Source organism: Sciurus carolinensis, chromosome 10 (assembly GCF_902686445.1).
Source record: "Sciurus carolinensis chromosome 10, mSciCar1.2, whole genome shotgun sequence".
In the NCBI taxonomy this organism is placed as follows: Eukaryota; Metazoa; Chordata; class Mammalia; order Rodentia; family Sciuridae; genus Sciurus; species Sciurus carolinensis.
In genome coordinates, this window is record NC_062222.1 from 78,079,049 (window position 1) to 78,097,963 (window position 18,915).

Here is an 18,915-nt window from a genome sequence, read left to right on the forward strand (position 1 = left end):
CTAAAACAGAGGAGTATACTTTAAATAGACGTTTGGAGCACCAGAATGATTAGTAAAATGGCACTCTTAAAGGTCTGGGCTACTTTGGTCAAAATTTACAGAGCTGAATGAAAATGAAGTGTTTTTGTTTTAAAGGAATACATTTCTCAGCTACTAATAGCTTGGACAAATCTGCAGACTTTAATGATTTTATGTAATTGCAAAGATTTTCAAAAGAAAGAACAAGAGTTTGTTAAATCTTAGTGAATTTTCTTTCATGTGGTAATTGACTAGCTTTTAGTTCATGGTATTGATAACCCATAACTGAGCAATTTAATGTTTAACTAGTGCCTTCCTTTTTTTTTTTTTTTTTTTTTAAACATTGTAGTTCTATTCTTATCTTTTGCTTTGCACTGACATTATAAAGGAGAGAAAGTAAGAGCAGGAAATAAAAGACCAACTAGAAAATTCAATTTTTATTACACATTCAAATGGTTTTTTTTTTTTTTTTCTGTTTTAAAGATGTTTGAATATTTTAATTCATCAGCCTGTTATAATTTTACATAGCTTTGATTTCCTGGAAGGAAACAAGGCTGACTCAACACATTTACATTTGTAACTAAGACATTAGATTTTACTTAAGGCTTTAAGTAGGTACCTTTCATAAATACCATGTAAGTGAAAATACCATTAATGAGTTTCCTAATGTCCTTTTCTAATATGTTTTATGTTCTCTTCTTAGCTCTTCTTAAATTTCCTTTGGTTTCTAAATCCTCATTAAATTTCAGCATTGGATTTTTAAGTCAGTTTTGTGGGCCTTTACAGTTGAATGGAAACCAGGTTGATTTTACCTTATAAACTAAGTGATGCTGATTTTAGAAACACATGAAATTAACTTATGTTTACTCTTCCCCCCTCCACCCCAGTTCATCCAGAGCAGCTTCCTCCGAGGCCATGGATTACATTAAAAGAACGAGACCAAATTCTGCCATCAGGTAGTTTCTCATTCTTACTTGACTCTTTTCAGAGATATTTAAAATACTTAAAATTTGTGCATCATGATCTATAATTAACACGCCTTCATTTTACCTTCCATGGTTAGATGACTATAAGAATACTGATGGATATAATTAAAATCCATATTAAGATAGGCTTATGTACAGGTTATCTTGTATCTTCCAAAGTGATGCACCTCCTTGAGAGGTAGACTGATGATAAATTCACCTAATGGGACTGATAACAAAATATACCAGTTCAGGGTTGTAGAAATAGTACATGGTTGAGTATTTGATCAATTTAAGGGTATAATCTATCATGTCTAGAACAGTAGTAATATAGAAAATAGAAACTTTGTCTCTTTGAAGGGACCAATAGCAGTTTGATATTTATAGAACTTCATTTGTAGGATGTTTATATGACAGATTAGACATTCCAGGTTGGGAGTTCTGCTTGAAATAAATTATGAATTATGGCTTCTTCCAATGACTTTTTCATTATGAGTAATAATTTTCATATTAATTTCAACTTAAAATTGAAGATTTCAACTGTTTCAATATAAGGTTAAACCAGTCATTGAATACTGCTACTGCCACTTTAATAGTTTTTAAAGGATAAATCACAGTTAAAATGTATTATGTACATTTTTAACAATATAAAAACCCTTCTGCTTATGAATTTTTGACTTTTTTTTAAGTTAAGGGGATTCAGAACAAAACATTTGGTTTAGTATTGGGAAATGTGGGAAGTGTAACCATTTTTTTATTTGCATTTTAATAACTGAGAAATATAATACACAGTACAGTTTTATATCTGCCTAGGGTAAAACTTTTAAAACCACCAAACACTAGAACCATAGTATCAATCTATTAGAAGAGGTTCTGTGTCATTGTTATCATGAATAATACTTGTTATCGGGATGCACGTTGGTGGTATAAGTAAAAAGAACACCAAGGCTTTCTACAAAGCCTTAAATTAGGTGCATTATTTTATACTTGGTCTTCCCTAGTGTGTGATTAATTATTTCCTTTCTGATACTAAAAACACCATTTTCTAGTTCTAAAGAGTAATTCCTCTTTGAACATGAGTGGATGTGACCTTGAAGAAATGCCTTCCTAATATCACACGGCTATAGTTCTATTAAGAAAAAGAACAGCAGAAATAAGTTTTCACTAGTTGCTGAATTCTCAAAATAATGTATTCTTGGGATTTTCTTTATTGAAAAATTAGTATGGAATTTGGCAGGGACTGGGTGTTTATGGTGTTTCCTTGAGTAGACTTAAGTGCTTACAAAAGACACCAACAGTTCTAGCCTTTAACTACTGATGCATAAGGGGATGTGAGTAATAACTGATGACAGTTAATTGTGATTTAGTATGATAAACTAAGCCAAAGTTGTGAAAAGGGTACCAGATAGAAATGAAGTGTAAAAGAGTAGTGATAATAGCACCTTAACTAATTTTCAGTTCTGCTTAAAAATTACAGGCATGATACTAATATAAAGAATTTTGGATATATCAGTAATTAAAGTTTATGACTCTTTCTGTAAAATCTCGTTTCATAAGTCTTAGAGATAATATGAGTGAAGCAAATAAAAGACTAGCTTGCTTCTTTTGTCCTGTTTCCAAAGGACATTTCAAATCCAGAGAAGCAGAGTAAGGTAAACTCAGAGTGCTCACTTTACAATGTGTAGTAGTTTGGAAATGGTTCTGGTCATTTCAAAGATAAATGATCAGAGAATAAGTTTGACAAATAAGTCAAACTGAAATTTAGCCCTCAGTATACAAAATGACCATCAGATAGATACCCAGGGGAACATTTAACTGAATTTCTCTTCATACCTTTTCCATCATCTGAAATGGAACCAACTTCAATTAAGTGTTACTTTATCTTGGATTCTCAACCATATCTGCTCATTATAATCACCTGGTATGACTTTTAAAGATATAAATATCAGGAACCTAATATTGTGACTTAGTCTGGAATCATACTGTTGGTATCAGCTTTTTTCTCCTCTTTAAAGCTCATAATTCTAATGGGTATCTAGTATAGAAAATTATTAAATTAGGACTGTTAAGATTTTAACATGCATGTGCATATGGATCTACTGGGGATTTTGTTAAACAGGTTATTTGTGGGGTCAGAGATTCTGCATTTCTGAGGTTCCAGGTAATCACTGATGCTGCAGGAACTTAGAGCACAATTTTGAGTAACAAGTATACAAACCATCTTCTACAGGCTGTTAGTTTCTTTACAGTCTTTCTTTCTTTCTTTCTTTCTTTTCTTTCTTTCTTTCTTTCTTTTTCTTTTCTTTTCTTTTCTTTTCTTTTCTTTTCTTTTCTTTTCTTTTCTTTTCTTTTCTTTTCTTTTCTTTTCTTTTTTCTTTTCTTTCCCTCCCCTTCCCTTCCCTCCCCTCCCCTCCCCTTCCCTCCAGGGATTGAACCCAGGAGCACTTAATCACTGATCCACTTCCCTTTTATTTAGAGATAGGGTCTCACTGAATAGCTTTGGACCTCAGTAAGTTGCTGAGTCTGGCTTTGAACTCACTATCCACTTTCCTTCTGCCTTATCCTCCCAAGCTGCTGGTATTATAGGCATGCACTATGTGTCTGGCCACTTACAGTCTTTTTATAGTTTAAGGACATTTTAAAAATGAGACTTTTGTTTCAGAAATGAACATTTGGTAAAAAGGTTATTCTTATAAGTAAACTTCATTGGTCTACACTTTTCTGACTGAGAGAACATTGAGGGCCAGAAAAATTATTAAATATGGATATTTTGGTAATATGAAGTAATGAAATTAGAGATGTAATTAGAATGAAACCAAAATTTAGTTTTGTTCTACAAAAAATTTCTAAGCAAATTACATGCAAAAAATCAATATTGATTTAAATTTTTTTTTAAATTTAAAGTTTCTCAATCTCAATTATAACATCAATAATCTAATTCAAGATGAATAAATGGACTTTGGTGGAATGGATTCCAATGAAGTTTTCGGAAGTAGAGTTTAACAAAATCTTATTCCTCCTCTGGGCATTTTACAATGATGATATTTCGGGTATGTGTGTGTGATTATTCAGTTGTGTACATGATACAGGCTTAAAAGAAGTTGCCTAATCTTCTCCCTTTTGTCTGTTTTTTTCTCCCCCTTCTTAGCATCATTCACAGTTATGTGTTATAATGTGTTATGTGATAAATACGCTACCCGGCAGCTATATGGCTATTGCCCATCCTGGGCATTAAACTGGGAATACAGGAAAAAGGGAATTATGGAAGAAATTGTTAACTGTGACGCAGATATCATTAGTCTTCAGGTAACACTAGAAATTAAGTTGTCTTTAACTTTAAGGCGAACTCAAAACAATAGAAGATTCTTCTCTGGGAGAGATTCTGTGTTCAAGCAAAACTCAACAGGAATTATTTTCTCTCCGTGTCTTAACATAAAAAGGTTAATTTTAATAAGCATTTAAAAGATTTCCACAGTGAAACTATTTTGCTGAATACAGCTATGCACTCGTATTCATTTATTATTTTCTGAACTCTTACCCATTATCCATGTTAGCAATTCACCTCATGAACAAATCTACAGAAGATTGCCAGTCTTTGGGGAATATAAATTTAATTTATAATAGAGTCTAGAAAATGTCCAGTGTCTGCTGGACTTTTTGAAACAATGAACATAATTTAAAAAATTCTTGCTTCCTCATTTAAAGATCCTTTAAGGCCTCAGGTCTCCAAGGTGTAAAATGCTGATGAAGGTACTGACTCATAATGGGCCCAATAGTAGAAGTCGGAGAGGGAGAATTGAGAGGGAGACCTTAGAGTCTTCTGATCAGTAACACCTCATTATTATCATTATAAATGAAGAAATGTATATTATCATTTAAATGAAGAAATGTGTTTTAATGAAATATGTTTTACCACTTCTCAATACTTAACTGATGATTAACCAAAAACATTTGAGTAGATATTAGTAATTTTTTTCTCAGCAACTTTCAAAGCATGTTAAGTGCTTGAAGATGTATTTAACATTTTAATTGATAATAATTGTGTATTTTAATGGGATACAGTGGGATATTTCTATTGTGGAATGATCAAATCAGGCAAAGTAACTTATCTGTCACCTCAAATACCATTTATTAAAGGTGCTTTAAAAATTTGTATTGTATCACCCACTAATTAAAAATGATTATTTGTTAATAAATACATGCATATGTGTATATATTTTTTTGTGTGTGTATGTGAGGGTTATTACTGGGGATTAAACCCAGGACCTTGTACATGCTAAGCAAGCACTCTAGTACTGAGCTGTATCCCTATCCCTTTTTAAATTTTATGTGGAGCAGGGTGTTGTTGAGTTGCCTAGGCTGATCCTGAATTTGTGATCCTCCTGCTTGAATCTCCTGAGTAGCTGGGATTACAGCCCTGTACCACCATGCCTGCTACTTTTATTTTTATTTTTATTTAAAAAAATTTTTTTTTAGTTGTCAGTGGATCTTTATTTTATTTATTTTATTTATATGTGGTGCTGAGGATCAAACCCAGGGCCTCACACATGCCAGGCAAGTGCTCTCACTGAATCACAGCCCCCCAACCCCCACCCTGCTACTTTGAAGTATTTTTTTTGGTAATAGAGTATCTTGATTTTTTAATGTTGACTGGGAAATAAAATAAAGTTTCAAAACTTAAATTTTCTTGTAAACATTGAGTGACAATTGGAGGGAGGAGGAAACAAATAAAATTAGGCTATTTTAGTTATTGAACTGTCCACCTTTTGGTTATTTATAGTAATAACAGCCTCACACCCTTCTAAATAATGTATAGTTTGAAAGATAATTCATCATAATTTAAGAAAACTTTATCTTATTATAACAACTGTATGACAGTGCTCCTTCTAGAAAAGTTGAAAATTCTGAAAAAATATAAGATGTGTTGAAAGAAGACCATGTTCCCATATCCCCAAAGATAGTTGCTATGCTAAAACTTCTATTTCTCTTCTGCACATTTCCTTTTTATTCACTTACCAACTTGTATTTACCTACATATTTTCAAAATAAAACTGACTGTTAGCATATTTTGTTTCTGGTTTATTGTACTTAATGTATTTTCCATGTTACCAATATTCTTCAAATTCAGTTAATTATATCAACATATATTATTTGAGTTAATTTTTCCCTTCTATTGGGCATTTAGTCGTTTATAACTTCTTGCTATTATAAAATCATGCTGTTAACAGCATCCTCATACATAAATCATCTTCGTATTTGATTATTTTATTTGGAAAGATTTATTAAAAATGTTGATCAAAGTAAAATAATTAAATTATTAAGAGAGACCTTTGGATGACTGGTATTCAGGTACCTAAACATTTATAAAACATAGATTTTTTTTTGTTGATTTTCTGTTTCTCAATCTTGGGTATCAGTCTTTTACGCCATAGTTCAGAAGAATAAATACTTTAAAAAATTACCTCTCTATATATAAAATGTACTATTACCTATCACCTTAACCTATATCATATGCCCAACTTACTTCATTTAATTATTACTGGTCTTGAGGAAGTGAATTATATTTGAATAAACTCTAAATTGGAAGTCTAGAGACTTGGGATGTATAATCCTACTCCTATTACTAACCAACTGTGTGAACATAAGAAAATCATGTCACCTTTCTGATTCTTTCATGTTTAAAAAACTACCATTGCTAAATGATAGCTTGGCAGCTGTTAACAATAGGGTAAGACAGATAATATTCATTATGTGAACTGTTTGAACTTAATCATACCTTACTCATAATGTCAAATATTTTTATGTCTTAATCAGTGTTTCCCTGTGTCATATAGATAACAATTTTCTTTATCTCAGGAAGTGGAAACAGAGCAATACTTCACTCTCTTTCTGCCAGCATTGAAGGAGCGTGGATATGATGGATTTTTTTCTCCAAAGTCACGTGCCAAAATCATGTCTGAGCAGGAGAGAAAGCATGTGGACGGTTGTGCAATATTCTTCAAAACAGAAAAGTAAGTTAAGGAAACAGCAAAACAGTGTAAATTTATTTAATTATCACCCATTTAAATTGGCTTTGGTTTGACCCCCCAAAAAAAGTTAAAAACAAGTGTTACAGAACTTAAAACTTGGTAATACTTTTTTTTAAAAAGACTGTATATTGGAAATGGGGATGTTTATTGTGTTATTCTTTACGCTTTTATTGCCAAATTACACAAAAAGTTTTAGAAGTAGTTTTGAATATGGTTTTACAGTTTTTCAAAATATATTTTCATAAAGTAAAAGTTTTTGTGAAAAGTGAAATTGTTGCCTTTTAAGATTAGCAATAAGTCATCTAGGTTTCTTTTCTTTTTTTTTTTTTTTGTAGTTGGCTTTTCTCAGAATCATTCATTTTATCAACATTTTCATCATTTCAGTTAACATTTAATACATTTATGTAATTATTTTTCACTAAATATTTGCTGAGCATTTGTTTGTGCTAGGTCTCTCATACTAGGCATGATAGACAAAAAGATAGACAAGACATAGTTTCTGATTTCACTGAGAGCACAAATCTAGTAGGAAGAGATTGGCATAGAAGACAATTATAATATGCATAAGAGAGAGAATAGATCAGTAAGGCAGGATAGAGGAGAGGCACTGAGCTTATGGAAGTGGGAAATTAAAAGAATAGATTGAGACAGGGCAATGGAAAATGCATAAAGTCTGATAAAGGTTGAATCCCATGGTTAATTGGGAGTTGATGTATTAGATAGGGATTTATCTACTTATAAAATAAACATATATATGCTTGTAACTATTTTCCAGTACTTCCCTTTTTAATCTCTATTATAACAAAGCCAGTCATTACTTTTGTTGACATAGTATCTTACTAGTATGACTATATTATTTTAGGTAAATACATTCAGTGAATTTGAAAGATACTTGGTACACTTTTATTTGTTGTTTTTCCCTTTTTTTTCTACTTTTCATTTATTTGTGCATAATTTCCTGTCTTTTCCATGAATTTTTAGTAGAGATAATCTCATTTTGGTTTATATTTAGTGCTGGCTCTATATCTGAGGTCAGACTATACTGAATTCTGTACTTTTTTATGAATTTTAGAGTAAGAGTTACTACTATTTCCATGGTGTTTACAACATGTCAGGTCTTTTCTAGTTATTTATATGAATTGTCTTATTTAATTTTTAAAGCAAGCAATCCTCAGAAGTAGGCAAGAACTATTTCCTGGTTTTTGTTTTTGTTTAATAGATGAGGAAAGCAGGGCATGCCCATGTTCAGCATCTTGCCCAAGGTTACACCACAGTCTGACTTTATAGTCCATGCTTTTTACCACTATAATAAATGAATTCTTTCAAAATTTTGTTTGCACTTCCATTATTATTTGTATCTCTTTCAAGGTAACCTCATTTGGGAAACTCGCCTTAAATTTGACATTTGTTACCTATGTTCATATAGAGATTTCTCTGAAACACCATTGCTTTTAAAAATATACTGATAACATTGAGACATGCCAATTATTTCTTTTTCCACTTTCCATTATTTCTTTTAAGAAAATATGAAAGATTTTCTTTTAATCATTTCTCTCAGTTTTGAAAGGAAAAATTTAAAATTCCTTGATAATTTGCTAGAGGTGATTAAGAATTTGAAATAACAAGTATAATTGTTATCTAGGGAACTTTACAAACATTGGGTATTTCTGTAAATTGATTCTTAAGTTATTAAAACTGAACAAGATCCCAATTCAGTGGCACAAGCCTATAATCCTAGCTATCTGAGAGGCTGAGGGGAAGATCACAAGATCAAGGCCCACCTGGGCAACTTAGTGAGACCTGGTTTCAAAATTTAAAAAACAAATTATAAAAAAGGGCTGGGGATGTAGTTCAGTGGCAGAATACCTCTGGGTTCAATTCCCTGTACTGCAAAAATTCATTTACCCAAAACAACTTTTGCTCTTTATTCTTTATCATAAACACTATCTGCAGTTCAAAAGCATTTTGTAAAATACACAAGTGTGTGTGTACATATATGTATATATGGTGTTTGTATGTAGACTGGGTTTTAGATTTTTTTTGACTCAGAATTTAAATTCTTTTTGCTATGTTTTATTCTGAAATGCTGTGAATTAGGAAATGAGTACATAGGAAAAACTTAGCTGTATCTATTTTTCTTCCCTTCCTCTTTAACTTTTTTTCCTAAATAGTAAGAGGGACTCCACAACAAATGAAGACTGTGATACGTTATTTTATTGTACCTCTTGTGAATTTCCCTGGAATGTCAGGATTGTACTATTACAATAAAATAAAAGCACCTTCTGTCTCAGTACCAAATATTTATTTTTGTCATATTAGCCAACTATCCAATGCCAAACGATTTGGAATTTAACACAAAGTTCATTACTTGCCTTTATTCTTTCTTCAGATCGGAGAGATAACAGTGCAAAGAAAAGTGTATAAAGCCAGATGTTTCTCCTGTTTATTTAGCTATGTGATCTTTTTTTTTTATTGTAAACAAATGCGATACATGTTGTTTCTCTATTTTAGCTATATGATCTTGAATGAGCCACTTACCCTTTCTGAATCTGTTTTTTTCATTTATATATTCTTGTTCATAAGATCATTTTTTAATATTGTTTATGAAATTAACAAAGTCAGAAGATAACTTTAGAAGAGTACATTGACTCTATATGCTTTTGAAAAATTCATTCTTTGAGTCAGATCAGAGTATCTGATAATTTCCAGTCTTCACTGATGACTGTTTAAGCCTCCCTGGAAAACAGTGATACAAAGTAAGTAATGATAAATGGAAACTAAAGTTAATTACTATTTTTAGCAAAATACATCCTCAGCATGATGAAATGACAGAATATTACCTAGTACAGGCTAGGACTTAGATTACAAATATTCAGAGAATTAGAATGTAATATAGTAGTTTAGTTTTACTTGTCACTGGAGATGAAACCCAGGGCCTTGCACATCCTAAGCACATATTCTACCACTGAACTACATTCCATCTAGTTTTAGTTAATTTGGGGGATTCAGTAGGTAATTCTGGCAGCATCTTTTGCTTCTTATTATGAACATCATTTTTAATAGTTAAATATATAGAGACATTAGAAAATAGAATTTTGTTAAAATGTCAGAAATCAGCTTTTGCTTTTTCTCGTGTTATCTACAGTCCAAAGCATTTTATTAAAAAATGTTTGTATGTGCATAGATGTATTATATGTGTGTGAGAGAACAGTTATAGACAGATTATTTTAGATTCAGAATTGAAATTCTTTTTCCCATGTTTTATTCTATAGGATTAACTATTAGTAGGAATGGGTTTTTTTTAACCAGGTACACAACTTGAAGAAATCCAAAATGGGAAAGGATGGAGATGAAACTAGACCTAGTTGTTAGAATTGCCTGCTGTTCCTGAGGTTAGCTGTTCAGATCATCTGATCATACTTTAAATCAGTGAGAAAGGGAAAGATGAGAACTGTAGTTTATAACAGTGTGGCCACTGCACTGTGAAGAAGCAACCTCTTGTCATAGGAGTGGGAACTTAAGTTGTTATGGTACTTAGTCCTTGCTGTATTGCCTCATTTTCTAACCTGCTTCTAGTCTCATAGGTATCACATAAGGCCAAGTCCTTGATTTTTCTTTTCATACTACTACAAGCAGTTTTGTGCTTGGGAAGAGGGCATTCAGAAGTTACAGTGTCATTCCAAAATGAGTGTTATAATACTCCTCATTCGTCTCTTGGTTATTAAGTTTCTCTGGCTTAAGTGGTGCTTGTATTTAGAACTTGTCTGTGTGACTTTAAAACGTGAGATCTTGATTTCTGATTTCTAACGTTAACTTCCCATGAATTCAGGATGGAACATAAAATTATGACTTCATGCCCATTTCCCTTCTCTTCAAATATGGTTAATGATAACTTTACACTTAATTCCAGAGAGTTTTTATGGAACAGTGGTAAAGAATGTGAACAGTTTTCAATAGTTAGAAGTGTTGTACAACCATAGGATTGTACTTATTCACTTTTCTTTCATATTTATTCTTGTCTCTAAATTGCCTTTTCTACTTAGTAGAAAAGTAATTGTAAGAGTATAATTATAATGACTTAAATATAATACTTATAATAATTAGTATTATTATAAATACTAATATATATATAAAGTGACCCAAGAACATTTTCTATAGTATTTTATACTGAATATACAGTAAAATCTGGTTTGTTTAAGATTAAATAGATGTGATCCAGAAAAGGAGTGTTTGAGCTATCTCATGGAAAATTATACTGCCTTCTTTCTTTACTATGTACTACATTGTTCTCTTTTATGGGTAGGGAAGATTACTTTTCCTTTCTCTCTCTCTCTCTCTCTCTCTCTCTCTCTCTCTCTCTCTCTCTCTCTCTCTCTCTCTCTCTCTCTCTCTCTCTCTTTTGAAGTACCAGGAATTGAACCCAAGGTTGCTTCACCACTTAGCCATATCCCCAGCCCTTTTTTTACATTTTAGAGACAGGGACTTGCTGAGTTGCTAAGTGCTTCATTAATCTGCTGAGGCTGTCTTTGAACTTGTGATCCTCCTGCCTCAGCCTTAGCTGGGATTATAGTCCTGTGCCACCTCACCCGGCTTATAGATTGTTTAGTTGCTGGTAATTGGTATTCACTGCCCTCTGTCTAGCATTAGTCACATGACAGCCAATCAAATTGCTTTTAAACCACAGGTTGGTAAGAAATGAAGTTATTTCTTTGTCTGAAGGCTTGTTTTGGACAAGTTCTTCCTGCATGTGAATATTCAGATGAATGATCTTTTTCATGTGAGGTTTTTTTTCCTTTGTTTTTTGGTCATATCGATCTTCACTTTATGTATTCTTTCTTATACCCATGTGACTTTTGTTTAGATTTTTCTAAAAAGCAGAATAATTCTTAGAAAAAAAAAGTGTCAGTTATAATGCTTATAGCATCTGTATACCAGTCACAGAGTACAAATAATAAATGAATTTAAGTACTAAAAGACAAGTTTAAGATTTTCCACATTACCAATGCTTGGTGTCTTGAATTAATGACTAGAAAAATAACTATAAACCAATATATCTTATTTAAAAGAAATATCTAATAGAAGCAATGAAGACCTGTATATTTCAAAATGATTCCTTTATAAAATAAACAGAAACAAGGTATTGTGTAAGATAATAGCTATTCTTAAGTTATGAGAAATTCTTAAGGTTCAAGTAGCATATATAATTCTTACTTAATTTTCTCTAGAAAAAGGGAACTTTCTTTGGTTCTTAACTTCTCAACTATCTGAGAACAGAAGCTGAAACTAGTGATAAGATTCGAGAGACACTCTCCTTTAGTGTTTCTCAGTGTCAGAGAAGGGAGTGTTAGTTATAATGACATGTACTCTGTTTAGGAAAGCTAGTTTTATTTATCTGCACTTTTTGAAACCAAAGACAATAAAAAGAAGATAACCTCAAGAAGACTGGGTGCTTTTAAAAGTTAAAAGTAGGGCAATACTGTCATAAATTGTACCAATGAAGAAAGCTGGAAGCATCTAATAAGCCAAATATCATATTCAGGATTCATTTAAAAAGAATTGTTTTCTAAATGAAGAAAAGCATATTTAAAAGAAAAAGTTTTAAGAAGCTATGGTCATTGCCAAGAAAATTAAGAAAAACCAAAGACTTGGTAGAAGTGCTGAGGAAAACAGTCAACGAGGAGGGAATTTTAAGTTTCAGAATGTTGTATAAATAACAAGGAAGGGATAGACCCACTGTGATTGTGTAAATACTGTTTGAACAAGAAAAAACAACTGCTCTTCCTTTCCAACCTGGGCCCAGCAAGATGGAACCTGCAAAGAAAAATGGTGGCAAGAACCATGACCCTTCTGCCACATGAGGGGTTGATTCAAGAGTACGTCAGCATTCACAAGCATGTCTATGGAGTGGGCTTCAAGAAGCATGCTACTTGGACATCAGAGAGATCAGGAAGTTTGCCATGAAGGAGATGGGAACTTAAGATATATACATTGATAACAGGCCCAATAAAGCTGTCTGAGCAAAAGGAATGGGAATGTCCCATATCATACCCACGTGTGGTTGTCCAGAAAACGTAATGAGGATAAAGATTCACCAAACACACTCTGCTTTGGTAAACCATGTCCCTCTCATAACTTTCAAAAATTTAGTCAGTTAGTATGTATGAGAACTAGTTCTCCATTGTCAAAGACACAAAGCTGCTCCCCTTTAAAAAAAAAAAAAGAAAAGAAAAAACCAGAGTCCCTATTTTGCTTTTATGATCTTATTGAAGGAGCATTATCTTCAAAGTAGAAGCATTAAGATAGGTGAAGAGGAGATTGGCAAACCAAAAAGGTAAGATTGGTAAACTGAGTCATTAAACTGCTTTAACTGGTTACATTTCTAAGTGAAAATAAGTATATCCAAGATATTAAAGGTCTTGTAAAAATGTGACTAGAAAACTGGCATGGGGAATCTGTTATGAATATCTGAATATAGGAAAAGTTCTAGGATTTTGGAGATAGTTTAACATCTTATTCTGCAAAAAGATTTGCCCATCCTCGATTTTCCTCATCTTGGTTTCGTTTGTTTGTAATTTCTACAATCACAGAGTGCTGGGGACTCGAACTGGGGACTCCAGCATGAGAGGCAGGCACTCTACGAGATGGGCTATATGGCCTGCCTCGATTTTCCTCATCTTTGTAATGGGAATAGTAATGCCTCCTATTGCAATTTGAGTTTCCAGAAAGAAGACTGAGATAATTTGCCATTCTGGGGTATATTAGGAATCAACATTTGTGGGAAAGGGGAGGAAGCAGAATTCAACATCAAGAGGTGTAGAAATGGTTCCTCAGGGAGCTTTGGAGCTAATATGGCCTATGAGAATTGGGTGGGTGGGGGGGCGGGGCGCTAAAATTGTAAAGACCTTTTTTTTTTTGCTTTTGATCTGCAGTTGGATGTTTGTGCTCAGAGTACATGACCTTGAGGGCATACAACTGACAAAATCCTTGAAGGGTAGATGAATCTGGGCAGTCAATCTCCAAGTGCAAATTTTAGGACTAACATTATAAAGTACTTAGTACAGATTTTCATTTTCATACAAGTAGATCCTCAATAACGGGTAGCTTTTATTTATTGTTATTTTTTTCTGCCCTGTTGAGAACTTTAATTATTTGAGGGACAATAGAATGCATACACATCACATTTACAAATGCCCAAAAGCTGGTAAGAGTATTTAAACTTTTAGAAAAATAGAATGAAGTTTCAAAATGCTCCTGATATAATATGAATGGGTAAACTAATCAGTGAATGCTCATAAAATGGTACTTAACAGAAATAATTTGCTTCTCTTAGATTTTTAATAGAAGAAAAGGAGGAATTGAAAATCACCTGGGAATACAGAAGAATATGTGCAAACATTACATCATTGGCTTTTATCAGAATAATTTAGGTGTTCAACACAAAGTAGTTAAATAATCTGTTTATTTAAAGAAAGAGGGTCTTGCTGTGTTGCCTAGATAGGCCTTGAAATCCTGGGCTCATATCAGTCTCCCGTGTAGCTGGGACAGCAGGTGTGCACCACTGCACCCAGTCTAGTTTATGGTGAATCTGTGTAGGGGACTCTAGTCATAAAAATTGATTTGGAAGTATATGGCTGTCTCCAAGGTGCAATTTTAGTCTTTAACAAAAATACAATAAAAAATGAAGATGACTAGTTCATTTATGCCTTGTCTAGGTACCCCTCTGTGTTAGTCAGTTTTCTATTACCTTCTGAGGCTAGATACTTTATAAACAAGATATTTATTTAGCTTTCAGTTTTGAAGGCTTAAGGACATAGCATTGCCAACAGCTTGGTTCTGATGAAGGCTTCATGGTGGATAGAGTGCCTGAAAGAAGAAATCATCTGGTGAGACAGATATCCAGAGATGGGAGCAGCCAGGATTGCTTCTTCATGATAACTAACCTAGGTCCCACAAGAAATACCTTAATCTCTGTTGAGAACAATGCCCCGCCCCCCCTCACCTTTTACTAGGTTCTACCTCTTAAAGGTTCCAACAGCTCTCACTTCACTACACTGGAGATGAAGCTTCCAACATGTGAACCCTTGGGGGACAAACTGCATCCAAACCATAGCATGTGCTTTTAAACTTTTGTTCAAATGAAAAACTGTTTTAACACTATTTATTCTGTAAAGAACTGATCTTTTCTGGAAAGAATTTGAGGGTAGGAGAGCATTGACATGTTTGTCATATACTTAAAGTGGTGTCACATGAAAGAGAAATTAGGTTTATTTTATATATCTTTAGAAGAGAAGATCTCAATCTATGTGTAAAGGAGAAAAAGGAAGAAATATACAGGGAAGTAAACTTTAATGAAGACCTGTCTGAAAATAAGAGTTCTGATACTCCCTTTCCTTCCCTGAAAGAATGATCTGACTTTGATATAAGTAAAATTATTCCAATAATAAAAATATTACTATTAAGCAGGATTTTAAGACATTCTTGCAGAACTCTAGGTTCCTAAAATAAGCCTTAAAAGTTCTGTGAATTTCTAAAGTTAATTAATTGCACTGGAATTTTAAAATTTTCACTCATATATTTCAGATACCACATATTAACACTTTGGAAATCATTGACATGTTCCTGATGTGCTGCTTACTTGAATTATTTGGTGCAAGCGATAATGCAGTCATAAAAGTTGATCATGTTTTCTGTGTGCAGGACAAGTTATTTACTCTGAATCTGTGTATGTCAATTAGAATTTTTATTACTACTTTGTAACCAAAACAAAATACAGAAAGCATTTGGATACTGAGACAGATATAAGACTATAATTATCATCTATACCCTCTAATTTCAAGTTTTTCTAGTCATCAAAACTGGGTGATTGTTTTCAGTGATTGATTTACTCCAACATAATATTGCTTTAATCTGTTTTGTGTATTGGAATCACACTAAATTGTTTAAAAATTAAGAAGTCTGATTTGGAGGATGGTCAATCCTAGCTATCTTTTTTGTTTTGTTTTGTTTTGTTCTGGGGATTGAACCCAGGCCACTGAGCCACATGCCAGCCCTTTTTTAGATTTCATCTAGATAAACAGGGTCTTACTGAGTTGCTGAGGGCCTCACCAAGTTGCTGAGACTGGATTTAAAGTTGCAGTCCTCCTGCCTCAGCCTCCTGAGCCTCTGGGATTACATGCATGCTCCACCTTACCCAGCTTAAATGGTTTTTGAATCTGCTCACTGCTCTTTATTTCTCTTGCCTTGGTCCAAGCCATTGTATTTCATCAAAACAACCTCAAAACCTTTGCAGTTGGTTTCCTAATTCCAAATTTCCATTTTGGCTCCAATAATCTGTTGTCCACAAAGCAACTATTGTGATCTTAAAATGTCTTTGTTTAGAGTTTTTAGTTGTTTTTGTCCCTCTCACCTCAACATCATTTCTTACCCTTTCATTCTTTCTGACACCATAAAATTACAAAGCTGTATGCTATCTCAGAGCCTTTTACTCCTTCCTTCTATTGAGAATGTTCCTAATCCCATTCTTCACCTTGATAACTCTTCATCCTTCATATTTGAACTTAAAGATCACTTCTTTAGAGAGTGGAAAATGTACTCCTTTTGACTGTGGGTTAGAAAAGGCACATGATTGGACCCTTTACACTTCTAAGCATATTTAAGGCCCTGGTATTGGAGCAGGAAATGGGAACATTGTTTCCATCAATCACAGCATCCTGTGCCATAGTAAGCTTTTAGTTACTATTTTTGAAGGGATGTGTGTGGGGCTCTGATTCAAGCTAAGAGGAAGGTGGGGAGTAAGCTGTTAGGGAGAGCATAGATGTCTTATCTTATTACCTAGTGAAAAAGTAGCATGTTTGTGGTTTGAGCTCTTTGTAATTTCACAACTGTAATAAAATTGGGCTAAAAGAGGTCAGGTTTGATCAAGTTCAGTGCTATTAAATGTAAGCACAAGACTAATTCTGTCAAATCCTACAACTTCATACTGAATTATTTAGTACTAAGGAAAGAAAATACTGTTAGTGCAGAAGCTATGATCATAGGGAGAGCCATTTCTTCATATTATAGAATCTGTTTCTCTGACACAGCCTTTTAGTAAAAACCAGATAGAAAAATTTATAACTTGTTAACTGAGATACAGGTTGTGTCACTGAATTTCTTGACTAATCTCTTGATGTGATTGGAATAAAACTGCAAATAGGGCAGACAGATTTTATTCTGTTCTTTCTCATCAATGTACTGACTCAGTTAAGATTGTGTGTAATATCAAAAAAATCTAAAGAGTAAGTTAAGCAAATGAGGAAAGAATAATTTTCTCATACAAGAAGTCTAGAAATAGGCAGACCAGAACGGGTTCAGCTGATTGTTCATGAAACTAGCTGGAAAATGCAGAGATATAAAAGGGTGAAGGAATACATACCATCTTTCCTGGGTGAGGCCTCCAAGAAAATTTCTATAGAAACCAGATTTCTTAGGTCTCATTGGTCAGAACTGTATCTCGTGACCACTTGAAGTTAGAAAATGACAGAGATGCCAAATGGTATCGGTGTCTCATGCCCCCTTCACTTAGTTTCTTTTCGTGTGATGGTCTGAGTACCTAAATCACAAATTTGCATTGTGCCTTTTAGATTACATTGGTGCAGAAGCATACAGTGGAATTTAACCAAGTGGCAATGGCTAATTCAGATGGATCCGAAGCTATGCTGAACAGAGTGATGACGAAAGATAACATTGGTGTTGCTGTGGTATTAGAGGTCCACAAAGAACTATTTGGAGCAGGTGAGTGCAATTTAAAATAGTTGTTAATAAATGCCTTCCCAAGTTCTCTTAAAGCAAGTGAAGAGATCTTGTTTTTACTTATTGCAAAGTTGTTTTCTTGTCTTTTGAGGAAAACTGAGAAAGATGGTCAGGAAAACTTATTGTATAAAACATTATGTGTTTCTTAGAAGTTTTTGAGTTATTCTGTGATCTCTGTTAGTCTTTTTTACCTATCAGGTAATCTGTGTAAGGTCTTTGAATATGCCATTAATTCTAAAACTTGGAAATAGGGAGTGTTTTGATTAGCCTGAATTTAGAAATTATAATGACTTGATCCTCTTTTGAGCCATATTTTTAGTTTCTTGTATGTGAACCCTTTGTCTTTAAGGTTAAATACTTGGCACATTTTCTTTAATTTTTTTTTTTCTTTTTTGTTACCTCTCAGTCATTGCTAGGGTAAAAGAGGGATTTTTATCTATTGCAGGATTGTTCTTCAGCTTTTTAGCTTATTTATAGCTTCCTTCAGAATCAGAAATTCGTTATGTACTTTGTGTTATCTAGACCTCTTTTTACCCTTCCTATTGCCTGCCTTTGAGTGTTACATTGTTTACTAGTTTGTTTTAAGGAAAAAGAAGGAAGTAAGGCCAGGTCAGTACTTTCTTTTTCCCTGTACCTTTTTGCAGAGAAAAGGTTTTTTTTTTTCACCTTGAGTATTGATTTGAATTATTCAGACCCTGCATATGTGTCATAACCTCCATCATTCTTCAGTATTTTCTTCATCAAAGATAGTCTTTGATGTGAGATTTTGAATTTTTTTCTTTTTGAACCTCTCCTTGTTATCCATGTTTATGAATTTTATCTATTTTATCTCATTCCTACCCCTTTTTCCCTTGGTACTTTTGTTCAGGTATAATAATAATTGAGTTTCTTTTGGAGTTTTACTCCCCTTTTAACTTGAAGAAGAGTAATTCCAAACTATACAGTGGGTACTTTCACTGAAGTACCTGAAATATGTATCTTTTGTATTCCTAGAAGAGGAATTTAATAATATAGAAAGTACTTATGGCTTCTTTGCCATAAGCAAAGGGCACATTTTTAATACTTTATATATTAAACATTAATCTGCAGCCCAAAGTAACACCACAAAACTT

At 33.2% G+C, this 18,915-nt stretch overlaps 1 protein-coding gene across 1 annotated transcript in view; it reads left to right on the plus strand.

Moving 5' to 3' along the window:
- Positions 1–18,915, plus strand: part of Cnot6l (CCR4-NOT transcription complex subunit 6 like) — a 110,178-nt gene that overhangs the window by 76,171 nt on the left and 15,092 nt on the right. Inside the window, exons 6-10 of the mRNA XM_047566020.1 lie at positions 906–974; positions 4,132–4,289; positions 6,840–6,994; positions 13,942–13,960; positions 17,635–17,785. Of these exons, the coding sequence (XP_047421976.1) occupies positions 906–974; positions 4,132–4,289; positions 6,840–6,994; positions 13,942–13,960; positions 17,635–17,785 (552 nt within the window). The remainder of the gene's footprint in view (positions 1–905; positions 975–4,131; positions 4,290–6,839; positions 6,995–13,941; positions 13,961–17,634; positions 17,786–18,915) is intronic.